Raw genomic sequence first — 13,559 nt, forward strand, 5'->3', positions numbered from 1 at the left:
TATTTTTGTAATATAAGCTTTGAGCTATATTTTGCGATGTAAGTCAGCCAAGTATACATTTACGAAATTTCCCCATTAAATATCTATAACATATTTACATTACAAATTTTAATTCTTTTAATCTTATATATTAGAAAGGAGATATACCCAACCTTAACAACAAGCTGTATAATGGACACTTCTCGAATCGGTGCCAGCACTAGTACTCAACACCTACGTGTCAATATTGCTCTGCACTTACGAGAGAATTCGCGTCTTCTCACCTATGAGTATAAAAGGGGGAAAAATGAGTAAATTAATAGTTCAAGAACATGCAATAACATAGCAAAAGCAAAAACCGTGTAGAGTGCCTATAATTTCAAGAAATTCTAAGTTAAGAAAGCAAAAAAAATAAAATAAAAAATACAGACTTTATGGAGAAAAATAAAGAAGCCAAGGAGATCAAACCAACACAAATAGAAAGGTGGCTAAGGAAGCACAAGTTGCAATACACTGCAGCCACTAGACACCCTTTTGTTTATAGCATCCATGATGGTTCTATTGATTTCTCTTCTTTCAAGAAATGGCTGGTAATTTTAGTGTAAATTGTTTTTATACATTGTTTGGTGTTTTCTAATCTGTGGTCGTTTTTGAAGGACTAATTAAGTAGGTATTTGGACATGAATTGGTTGATATTTGAAGAAAAAGATGTAGTATCTAAAGTTACTTTCAAAAGGGATTTTTGAAAGTTATGTGTGAACATGAAATTAGTGTTAGTATTAGAAGTTTTGTGAGTGAAAATTTGAGAGATTTAATATTATTTTTTTCAAATTTAAATTTTAAAGCAAATACTTATTTAAAATAATCTCAAAAATATTACTTCAAAGTTGGAGTTTTTTTTGGTTAGAAAAAATTGTTTATTAGGTGAAGTTAAGTGTTTTTTTATACTACGAATTTCTTTTACCTTCATACTTACGCAAAGTTAAGTGAATTTTTTTAATTAATATAGTTTTAATGAGTTCGATTTAATAAAATAAAAGTTATCGACCTTCCTTTTCTTTGTTTTTAATATATCTAAATTGAACCAAATTAATTGAACCGCAGGAAAGGGAATACGTGTTTGTGAAAACGGCGTTGGCACCATTTGCAGCTAGTGTTTTGCTTAAAGCCTGGAAGTCAGTTGATAGCTCTGATGTTGAAGTCATGTTGGTTGGTTTGGGCTATTTAAATGATGAGATTTGTTGGTTAAAAAAGGAGGCTCCCAAGTGGCACATTTCCTTGACAAGTGTTGTTGTTGATCACAAGCCCGTCCTTGATTACTTTAGGTAATTACGTGGTAATTAAAAGATGTTACTCTTCCCTGTCAACTCAACCTTTTTCACACCCCAAAAATAGGTAGTTTGATCTACCCTTAATTAGTAAGACCCTTGCTTATCTATGGGATTGAGTAAATAGAGGTAAATCTGGAAAAATAAAGTTAATTTCTTCTTGACTTTGTAAGTGGACATTTATTTTGAACCAAAATAAAAAGCAGAAGCTTACTTTGAAGAGTACTACTAATAATCTTGCTGCAATATATAACTACTTTGGTAATTAAGGATTTAGCTAATGTGCCTTAATAGTATTACACAGTGTATTTTAACATATGTCATAACAGGTTATTCATATCCATTTTATGGCTTATTTTTCAGTTGTCTCACTTAATATGGACGGTACCTAGTCTTCTGGGTGATTTGTTAGTGTAAAATTCTTTATACCGTATAGAAGTAAACTCTTAAGGGAGATGAATTTAATAAGTAAGTTGTATGGACGGATATGTAAAGCTTCTTTTTTCTTTTTAACACTACCAGTGTAGTTTAACCTTTGATGGTAGGCTATTACTATTTTTATTAGGTCATCTTTGTTAGGATTTGAATCCCAAATCCGACCTTTGTAAGCAGGTTCCCAGGAAAGATTGGAGGGTCACAGCTGGACCACTTAAATACCAACCTCCTTAGACAGAACCTACTTACGCCGTGATGTAAGCGAAGAATAAATAGCACACACAGATTTATAGTGGTTCACCCTCAATGTGAGAGCTACGTCCACGTTGCTGCTGCAGATCTTATTAAAGAAGAAATATTATAAGTGTTTACAACACTCAACCTCACAACCCCAATCCCAATTACACTCAAGAATTTTACCACAGAAAATTCTCTCAAAGACCTTCTCTTACTTAGGCCTTTCACTAAGAGTATTTCTCTTAGATTTTTCTCTCTCTTTGGGATGTGTTGTCTTCTTCAATTTGGTGTGTTTTACAAATGAACCATAAGCTACCTATTTATAGGAATGAATTTCCTATGATGAGGTAAGCGCTTACATCACGACTATCATGAGGTAAGCGCTTACATCACGACTATGTGAACAAAAGAATTGACTTGTTTGGCCAATTCCACACCCAACAAATCTCCCACTTGAAGACTAATTTTAATTTGTCTTCACACTTTGATCGATGCAACAGCTCTTTCCTAGTTTCATACTTCGTGCAGGCCAACTGAAGTTGAGCATAGCTTCAGTTTGTCTATCGTCACTGCCTTTGTCAGCATGTCTGCTGGATTCTGACTCCCTGCGATCTTCTCAAGCACTAGCGCTCCATCTTCCAAAGCTGATCTAATGAAATGGTACCGGAGTTGTATGTGCTTCGTTCGAGCATGGTAAACCGGGTTCTTTGCCAAATGAATGGCGCTTTGGCTATCACAATATAGCACACTTCCCTCGTGGTCCTGATCCAATTCCCGCAGAAAAGATTGTAACCACATCATTTCCTTTGTGGCCTCCGTCACAGCAACGTACTCAGCCTCACAACTAGAGAGAGCTACTATCTTTTGCAACTTGGAAACCCAAGAGATTGCAGTACCTCCGAAGGTGTAAACATACCCGGATGTGCTCTTTCTGCTATCAATATCACCACCGTTGTCAGCATCAACATACCCTTGCAATCCTGTTTTTGATTTTCGGAAATACAGAGCTGAACTCGAGCTGCCTTTCAGATATCTGAATATCCACTTCACAACCTCCCAGTGTTGCTTTCCCGGATTGCTCATAAATCGGCTGACAACTCCCACTGCATGTGCAATGTCTGGCCTTGTACATATCATTGCATACATAAGACTACCGATTGCAGATGCATAAGGTATCTTGTCCATCTGCTTCTTCTCATCCTCGGTTGTCGGCGACTGATCCTTTGACAACCGAAAGTGTCCAGCCAAGGGAGTGCTGACTGGCTTGGCATCATGCATGTTAAACCTTTTGATAACTTTCCTCACATATTCTTCTTGTGAGAGTTTGATGCCCTCCTTGCTTCGGTCGATTCTCATCCCAAGGATTTGCTTTGCAGCTCCCAAATCCTTCATTGCAAACTCTTCCGATAACCCTTTTTTCAACCGATCAATCTCCTGTAGGTTTGCTCCTACGATTAGCATGTCGTCGACATAGAGTAGCAATATCATGTACGAGTCTTCAAATTTTTTGAAGTAACAGTAGTGATCTGCCTCGCACCTTGAAAAATCAGCTTTCTTCATAAAGCTGTCAAACTTTAAATACCACTGTCTTGGAGCCTGTTTTAGTCCGTACAGACTCTTTTGAAGTTTGCACACCAGATTCTCCTTTCCTTTGACTTTGAATCCCTCCGGCTGTCGCATGTAGATTTCCTCGTCTAGATCACCGTGAAGAAATGCAGTTTTCACGTCCATCTGTTGCAGATGTAGATTTTCCTTTGCTACCAGTCCAAGAACAGTTCTGATAGTCACCATCTTGACTACGGGAGAGAAGATCTCCGTATAGTCGATGCCTTCTTTCTGTTGAAATCCCTTTGCAACCAGCCTTGCTTTATAACGCTTGCTTCCATTGGGTTCTTCCTTTATCCGATAAACCCATTTGTTTTGCAATGCCTTCTTATCCTTTGGCAACTCGGATAATTCCCATGTATGATTTGCCGATAGTGAATCCATTTCATCCTTCATTGCCAGCTCCCACTTAGTCGATTCATCGACTTGCATTGCTTCTTCATACCATTCCGGCTCCCCTCTATCAGTGAGTAGAATGTAGTTGAGGGATGAAGAGTACCTGTGAAGTGGCTTCCTGATCCTGGATGATCTACGCAGCTCTGTGATTGGCGTCTGTTCATTTGTTTCAGAATCAGCACTTTCATCAGCACCTTCTCGGATTGTTTGTTCCTCTGCCTCGGTTGTACCTGGCTGCGGCTCAGGTGCCGGAAAGTCCCTCAAATCGACTATTTCCGATTCCTTGTCCTGACATTCTGAATTCTTTTGCAGCTTGTCTTTGTACAGTACCTCTTCGTTAAAGACAACATTCCTGCTTCGGATGATCTTCCGATTTTGTTCATCCCAAAATCGGTACCCAAGCTCGGTGTCACCATAGCCAATAAAGTAACACTTCTTTGATTTTGGATCAAGCTTGCTTCTAGCCGTATCATCATTATGAACATATGATAAGCAACCGAACACTTTCAGAAATGAAAGATTTACCTTCTTGCCACTCCAGACTTCTTCTGGAATTCTGAAATCCAAGGGAATTGACGGTCCTCGGTTAATTAAGAAGGCCGCGGTATTGACTGCATCTGCCCAGAATGTCTTGGGCAGTCCAGAGTGTATTCTCATACTCCGAGCACGCTCGTTCAACGTTCGGTTCATTCTTTCGGCTACTCCATTCTGTTGCGGCGTTCCAGGAATAGTCTTCATCATCTTGATCCCATTATCGGCACAATACCGTTTGAAATCACCATCAGTGTATTCTCCGCCGTTGTCGGACCTCAAACACTTCAACTTGAGGTTTGTTTCATTCTCGACCATGGCTTTCCATCTTTTGAATACACTAAACACATCAGATTTATTTTTCATAAAATAAACCCATACCTTCCTGGTTGAATCATCAATGAAGGTCACGTAGTAGTGTGATCCTCCAAGGGAGGGTACGGTGGTAGGTCCCCACACGTCTGTGTGCACCAATTCCAGCTTTTCGACCTTCAACTCTCTGCCTGCACTTGAGAAGCTTACTCGCTTTTGTTTTCCGAGAATGCAGCTCTCACACGTATGAAGGTCCACCGTCTTCAGCTCCGGAATTAAGCCATTTGTCACCAACAGCTTCATCCCCTTCTGGCTGATATGCCCCAGCCGACAATGCCACAAATCTGTCTTCTTTGTGTTGTCAACCACAGCAACAGTATCACGACAGCTAGTCGTCATGTAGAGAGTGCCAATCTTCTTTCCTCGGCCAACTACCATAGCACCTTTTGCCACCTTCCAAGACCCATTACCAAAATTGAGATCATATCCCTCATCATCAAGCTGACCTACTGAGATCAGGTTTCGCATCAGCTTTGGAACATGTCTAACTTTTGTAATCTTCCACGAGGATCCATTTGACATCTTCAAATTAATGTCTCCCGTGCCAACAACATCTAGCGGCTCTCCATCGGCTAAATAAACTTTGCCGAGATTCCCAGCCACGTAGTTTGTCATTATATCATGATGTGGGGTGGTATGAAAGGACGCTCCTGAGTCAAGCACCCAAGAGTCTATCGGGCTGTCAACCGATAGCAACAACGCATCGCCAATGTCTTCCGTAGCAGCGTTGATTCCAGCCCCCTTGTTGTCCCCCTTCTTTGGCGCCCTGCAGTTCTTCTTGAAGTGACCTGGTTTTCCACAGTTCCAACACTCAAATGTTCGTCCTGGTCTAGATTGACCCCTGCCATTCCTTGACTTCGATCTGCCCCTATTTCGGTTGTAGTTTCTGTCATAATTTCTGCTTCTGTTTTCAACATTAAAAGCAGAACTCGTCGATGCCTCTCCAGAATCTGTCCTGCGCACTTCCTCAGCAAGGATACAATCCCTAACATCGTTGAACTTTAGTTTTTCACTACCGACAGAATTACTAACCGCTGCTCTCATTGGCTCCCAGCTATTTGGTAGGGATGCCAACAAAATTAGAGCTTGCACTTCATCATCGAAGTCAATTTTTACCGATGACAATTGATTTACAATGGTATTGAATTCATTTACGTGTGCAGCAACATGAGCATTTTCCATCATCTTTAGATGGAATAGTTTCTTCATGAGAAATACCTTATTATTTGCTGAAGGTTTCTCATACATGTCAGACAATACCTTCATCATATCAGCGGTGGTCTTCTCCTTTGCCACGTTGTGAGCAACGTTCTTCGACAGCGTCAGCCGAATGACTCCCAGAACTTGTCTGTCGAGGAGATTCCAATCTGCTTGCTTCATCTCCTCTGGTTTCGGACTCAGAGGTTCATGAAGCTTTCTGCCATATAAATAATCTTCAATTTGCATTCTCCAGAACGCAAAGTCTGTACCATCGAATTTACCGATGCCGTGCGTCGTACCATCTTCGCCTCCCATCGTTTCTAAATCACAACACAACCTGTTGCTTTGATACCAGTTGTTAGGATTTGAATCCCAAATCCGACCTTTGTAAGCAGGTTCCCAGGAAAGATTGGAGGGTCACAGCTGGACCACTTAAATACCAACCTCCTTAGACAGAACCTACTTACGCCGTGATGTAAGCGAAGAATAAATAGCACACACAGATTTATAGTGGTTCACCCTCAATGTGAGAGCTACGTCCACGTTGCTGCTGCAGATCTTATTAAAGAAGAAATATTATAAGTGTTTACAACACTCAACCTCACAACCCCAATCCCAATTACACTCAAGAATTTTACCACAGAAAATTCTCTCAAAGACCTTCTCTTACTTAGGCCTTTCACTAAGAGTATTTCTCTTAGATTTTTCTCTCTCTTTGGGATGTGTTGTCTTCTTCAATTTGGTGTGTTTTACAAATGAACCATAAGCTACCTATTTATAGGAATGAATTTCCTATGATGAGGTAAGCGCTTACATCACGACTATCATGAGGTAAGCGCTTACATCACGACTATGTGAACAAAAGAATTGACTTGTTTGGCCAATTCCACACCCAACAATCTTCTCTTGTTTGTTATAAGAATTTACTCGTAATTAACTAAACAAGTGATTCTGATTGTCAATATATTTTTTCCTACTGTTGGTGCATAGAATATTTTCTTCTATTCCTAGTGCATAGGACTTGAATTTGGGAAAAATTTCCACATACGAATCTACATTGAAAATTACATTTCGAGGTTTAGATTTTTAAGCTCAAAACGTAACGCAGCGACAAACAACAATAAATTGTTTTGACTAGGCAAAATTGTCATATGTTAAACTACAATCATTAGTAAATGACATGACAAATAGTATATGTTCGTGATCCACTTCATCTTGGGGATAGGCTAAGTATGTTACATCCAATTCTTGAAGTGGTTAATTTTATCATATATATATATATTTTCAAATTAACAATATGTTTTCATCTTAAATTGATGGCACAGGTTTTTTGAACGGCTGACAAGATCAGACGTGAAATATGCCGAAGCAGTAACCATTTTATGGGCAGTAGCATCAGTTTATCACTGCGGTTTTGGGCATTGTTTGGAAGAAGGAAATAACACTCCAGAAGAAATGAAAGAGGGTTGTAAAATATGGGGCAATGAGAGTTTCAAACAATATTGTCAATCACTTGAAAACATAGCTAATGCAAGGCTAGAAGAGGCATCAGAAGAAGAAGTGTCAAAGGCTGAAGTTCTAATCCTCGAGTTTCTTGAGAATGTGGTTCATTTCTGGAGTGTGAGTCTCGGTGAAACTTAAAGTTTTTGTTTAGTGGTATTAGGCCGTCCAACGTTTAATATGGTTCCTGTTACTTATAATATGTGGTCTTTAATTCCCTGTATGGCTGTATACCATGTGAAAATCTGGTCTAGTTAAAAAAAAGTATATTAATGTAAATGGAGCATGAGTATAGTATTGTACTTTGTTATTGTTGACCAATGATGATTATGCTTTTGCTTGTCCCTTTAATCGATAGCGGAACTTGTGTTCACTTACTCATTTGTGTCCAAGTGTTTGCTTCTTAGTCCAGTCTTATCAAAGACGAAAGCTTAGAGTTGAATCAAGCACTTTTATAGATAGATGTACAAAGAAAGAGCATTTTGTAACTTTTTTTTTTTTTCAATCGATACACAAATAGGTGAGCGCAAAGCTTTTCTCGATGTGCACTTTTAATAATTTCCCTATCAAGAGCAATGGTCTTCATTAGTTAGACTAGTGAAATATTTGAGAGGTACTGTTAATATACAACTAATGAAATATTCGAGTGGTACCATTAATTATAGTATCCTATATAGTGAATTTCTTTCTATTTTGAAAAAAAAGTTAGAATGATGCAAATTGAATCTCTAAATCTCCAAAAGTCAACGGTGGTTCAGGTAGTCTTATAGAGTTGTTCTTCTGAAAAAGTAACTTGTGACCCCAAGTACTGCTGGCAAGGTTAGGAGGGCCATTAAATGAAATGGTTCTTGGGTTATTAGTACCATATACTAATTCCAGGGAATGAAATTAAAGGCGGTATTACGCCTTTGCTCAAGAAGTGCATTTGCACCATTTTCTTTATATACCAAACTTTTGTTTGTATTTCATCAAGGTGGTACTTCTTTCAGAAAGTATGGAAAACATCAGAACTCCACAAATTCATCCAGTTATATATACAACACAAAATATTCTCTTTGCACCAAAAAGTATCAATGAAAAAAGGAAAAACAGAGCTTTTAACCCTCCATAAGGGGTTTTCTATGCCCTAACAAAAATTCAATTATTTTCTTCTCTCTAAATCAACCTAAAAATACAAACAGGAGCACTATTAAATTTCTTTTTCTAGTTTCAACTTCCTCAGTTTCAACTAGCTAAAACTTTGGCCACCAGTTTAGGTGATACTCAGGACACATAGTATATACTGGAATAAACTAAAGCTCATAATCCCCGTACAGTATTATGGTGCAACAACTGATGATCTGCATCCTCCCGATGCTTCTTACACAAGAAGAACGAACTGACAACTATGCCACACTCCGCCTCCTTAAATTATCCGCTTGTTGGGATTGTACCCGAAGCTGTGGACCACATAACAAAAGCTACTTCCTTAGATGCCTTAATTTTCCATACCAACGTTCACGTGGCCTCATTTCACCTCCATTTATAAGCATTTATAGTACTATTTCACGAAGAAATGTTTCGACAATGCTACCTTCCAACTTAACCTCTCAAGGTCCGCAAATTGAGTGCGAGTATAAAGTTTGAGGGAAATCCGTAACTGCCTCCATTCCTCGTCATGAATGGAATTCCAGAATGATAGGCACATATCAGCAAATCTACTTCAATTTGCCAAAAAAGGCATTTTACAACTGTCGTGCTTCAACAATCATCAATTATAACCGTCAGACAGGCACAATAGGGCAGCTATTACAGTGAAAGACACTTGTCTTTCACCTAAGAGACACTTACAGGAAGCATCAGTTGATCAGATGAATCTTTTCTCATGAATCTATCACCAATAATCTCCACAAGAACAGAATCCCTGACTAAAATAGTGAAATCTATTTCCATCTCGAGTTATAATCTTGCGATGTGTAGCTTTGGACAAGAATTTCATAAAAATGTAACAGTCACCACATATGCGGAGGTTTAACTGATAGTAACCAGAGAATAGATAACACAAGAACTAGAATAAGAAACTGCGATTTATTGGTAATAGATCGTGCAAGAATCTTAAACACAATTACACCAATAAAGATGTCCATATGGAGAGGACAAGACTCCAGAATATAGTAGTTTTAAATCTGAAATTGCATCTCCAACTAACTAGTCTTAATTGCATATTTATAGATAATACAATAGGATAAGATTAACATTAGATAACTATAAACTAGGAATAGTAAACTGCTGGTGCAGTTGGTTGACTGTTTCTCTAGGTGTACACTAAAAACTGTAGAAGTTACACTTCATCAAGACTCTATAATTCTTTATCTATTTGCCGATATTTTCTCCTAGAGTAAGTCTTGAGAAGTGGGTCTCTATCAGTGCACCCAACCTGAAAAGTCGCCTTGTGAAAAGAAGAAATTTCAGCAATGCCAGTTTCTTGAGGGTCACCAACGACTGTTGCATTGACCTTGTCAACATCTTCCAATTGATCTCCTCTTGTAAGTTCTATGAGGGATAATTTCAGAGATTTGCATCTATGACCGGGTGCAAATTTCTCATAGCAACGATAACAAAGTCCCTGTGCCATAAGATTTCTCCTCTCTGTATCCCATCTTCGCGTTTGAAGAGGTTGGGAACTGGTTGGGTTGGAAGAAAAACTGCTGCGTGAATTTTGATAGAGAGAAGAAGCAATAGCGTTATTCTGAATGTTTTTAAGAGGGCAATGGGTTTTGTACTATGGGTCTGCTGGTTGGTGTCCAATTGGGACCTCTATTGCTGCGAATTGGACCTAACTTATTCTCAAATTCAAGTGCCAAACTCATAGCCCAGTAAACTGTTCGGGGCTTGTGAATCCTAACATCAGATTTAAGTTCCTCCTTTAGCCCATTCAGAAATATCCCTAAGAGACAATGATCTGGCCAGTTTGTGACCCTAGACGAACGTTTCGCAAGTTCTTGACGATACTCCTGTATAGAATCTGTTTGCTGAATGCTACAAAGATGCTCATCCGGATTTTGGAACTTCGCAAGACCATAATTTCCTGTAATGCTTTAACAAGCTCTTCCCAATAAAGCAAAGTTTGCTCTCGATTTATCCAAGAGAAGATATCAAGAGCATTGCCTTCCAGATACATCGCTGCAATGTCAACTTTGTGTTCCTCTGAAGTTTGATAGTAGCAAAAATATTTTTCTTCTTTCAAAATCCATCCCCTGGGATCACCTCCTTCAAATCTGGGGAATTTCATCTTTGCATGTGGCCTCCGGGAAGGATTTTTGGGCCATGCTGGACTCTCAATGTCTTCTTCCTCTTCTTGCCAAGCGGATTTTCCTCCATTACGCGTTTGGTGACTGGTTTCCTCTTGTTGGGTATGGCCAGTCTGGGCTTTTAATGTAGCAACTTCTGCTGCCAGCGAAACAATAGTCTTTTAACTTTGATGCTCTGGCAGATAATTGCTGGGCAAGAGATTCAACATTGGGAGCGTCTTCTTGAGAATTAGAGGATTTGGTATTAACCGTGTTGGATCGATCTGCTCTGATACCAAACTGATAGTAGCCAGAGAATAGAGAACACAAGGACTAGAATAAGAAACTGCAATTTATTGGTAATAGATCGTGCAAGAATCTTAAACACAATTACACCAATAAAGATGTCCGTATGGAGAGGACAAGGCTCCAAAATATAGTAGTTTTAAATCTGAAATTGCATCTCCAACTAACTAGTCTTAATTGCATATTTGTAGATAATACAATAGGATAAGATTAACTAGGAATGGTAAACTGCTGGAGCAGTTCCAGGAAGCAGCTGTTTGACTGTTTCTCCGGGTGTACACTAAGAAAGTTACACTTCATCAAGACTCTATAATACTTTATCTATTTGTCGATATTTTCTCCTAGAGTAAGTCTTGAGAAGTGGGTCTGTATTATTTTCATAATCTCGAGAGGAGATCTATTCGGAGTGTTTAAGATACCAAAGACAACAGCGATCTTCTCACTAGGGTACAAAAGCTCATTTTGCTTTTGCTCTTCTTCAACATCACGGAGAACGAATTTTGTCTCAGGGATGTAACCCTCTGCCTGAAAGCTCACGTAGAAATCCTTAAGCACCGAATAAATCTCATCAACATGGCCATATGTCCTCTGGCCCAAGAGGAAAGAGTAAAGGCATGTTTTTAATTAGTGACTCAGCTTCAAGGAGTCATCCACCCTGCCCAAGAAGATCTACCATTGCAGTATAATGATTTATCATTGGTACAATCCCATAGCACTGTCTCATGGAATTGAAATACGCCAAAACTTCATCGAATAGCCTCCCATGTCCACAAGCACACAAGAGGTCAACACATGTGATTTGATTAGGAGGAAACCCTTCAGCTGTAAATTTCTCAAAATAAGAAATTGCCTCTTTACCTAAACCATTCTGAGCATAGCCAGTTATAAGAGCATTCCACGTTACAATATCTTGCTCTACCATCTCATCCTGAATGCCATCCAAAGATCCACACTTGAAGTATATGTATATGAGTGCATTACCAATAAACAACCGTGAATCCATGCCAAGCTTAAATGTTAAGACATGAAGCTGTTGAACTAACTTCTTTGCAGTGAGGCTCCCATTTGCACTCAATAGACTACTGACTGTCGGTTCATTTGGCTTAATTCCATGATACCACATGTCTAGAAATAACTCGAGCAATTTCTTCTCGCCCACCTTGCACATAACCTGATATCACAGCATTCCAAGACACAACATCACGATTAGGCATCTGTTTGAAAACTCTAACAGCATCCTCTAACCTGCAATTATCTGATCTTGTTAAGCCAAATGCCTCTGCATCCTCTTCCAAGTTCTTGCATTTAGCATACATGGTTATCAATCCATTCCCAACATACGGATTATATTGACACCCAACTTTGAATGAAAGAGAATGTATCTGTCTCCCCACTTCACTATATCCGATGTTTGCACAAGCCAAAAGAGCACTCATGAAGCTCAAATCATTTGGAACATTACCTAATCTATGCATCTGAGCGATCAACTCCAGAGATCCCATGCTTTTCCCATTATTCATTAGCCCAGAAATCATTGCCGCCCAAGAAGCTATATTCATTGTAGGCATTTGCATGAACAACTCCTTCGCCTTCGCAACCATGCCATTATGCACATATCCAGCTAGCAGAGCATTCCAACTAAGGACATTTGGGTTCCTAAAGTCGTTAAACACTTGCATCGCCTCAATTATCCTCCCGCTCTGAACATATGCAGTCATCATTGCAGTTTGGGTCTCAATAGTGTATTCGGGGACTTGTCTAAAAAATGCAACTGAATCTTCCAACCTTCCGCATTGTGAGAGAGACGAAATCATCGTTGTCCAGGAGTACTCGTACTTCTCAGGCATATTCTCAAAGAATTTCAATGCCATATCCAAATTCCCAATCCGTGTAAAATGCATTCAAAATTGCAGTTCCCACCAATACATTGCCACTGTATCGCATCTTCACTGCCAGGGTTAACAAATTCGTAAGCATCGCCAAATTATCCAATCCGATAATTACCGAGAAAGCCACCAAGAACATCTTTTTATCCGGACTCACCTCACCCCTCCAATGCATATCGACAACCCACCTCCACGCATCCTCAAACTCACATATCCCAACATACCCAGAAATCATAATCGTATACGACACCTCATTTCTCTCAGGCATTACATCAAACACCTCGCATGCCTCTCACATTCTACTAGCTTTCCCATACCCAGAGATCACCGAATTCCAAGACGCAACATTTCTCTCAGGCATTTCATCAAACAGTCTCCGGGCACTAACAAAAGCACCATTCTCCAAGCACCCACTTAACATGACATTATAAGAAACACTAATCTTCTCAGGAATTACATCCAAAACCTTGCATGCCTCTCACATCCTATGAGCTTTCCCATAACCAGAGATCACC

The 13,559-nt window shown here is 39.3% G+C and overlaps 1 protein-coding gene across 1 annotated transcript; it reads left to right on the top strand.

Moving 5' to 3' along the window:
- The first annotated feature begins 293 nt into the window (after positions 1-293).
- Positions 294-7,934, top strand: LOC132615345 (probable bifunctional TENA-E protein). The gene is made up of 3 exons (XM_060329930.1): positions 294-569; positions 1,084-1,304; positions 7,409-7,934. The coding sequence occupies exons 1-3, from the start codon at positions 414-416 to the stop codon at positions 7,722-7,724; spliced, it is 693 nt and encodes a 230-aa protein (XP_060185913.1). The 5' UTR covers positions 294-413; the 3' UTR covers positions 7,725-7,934.
- The last annotated feature ends 5,625 nt before the right edge of the window (positions 7,935-13,559 follow it).

The sequence above is a fragment of the Lycium barbarum genome, chromosome 10 (genome assembly GCF_019175385.1).
Source record: "Lycium barbarum isolate Lr01 chromosome 10, ASM1917538v2, whole genome shotgun sequence".
NCBI classification, from domain to species: Eukaryota; Viridiplantae; Streptophyta; class Magnoliopsida; order Solanales; family Solanaceae; genus Lycium; species Lycium barbarum.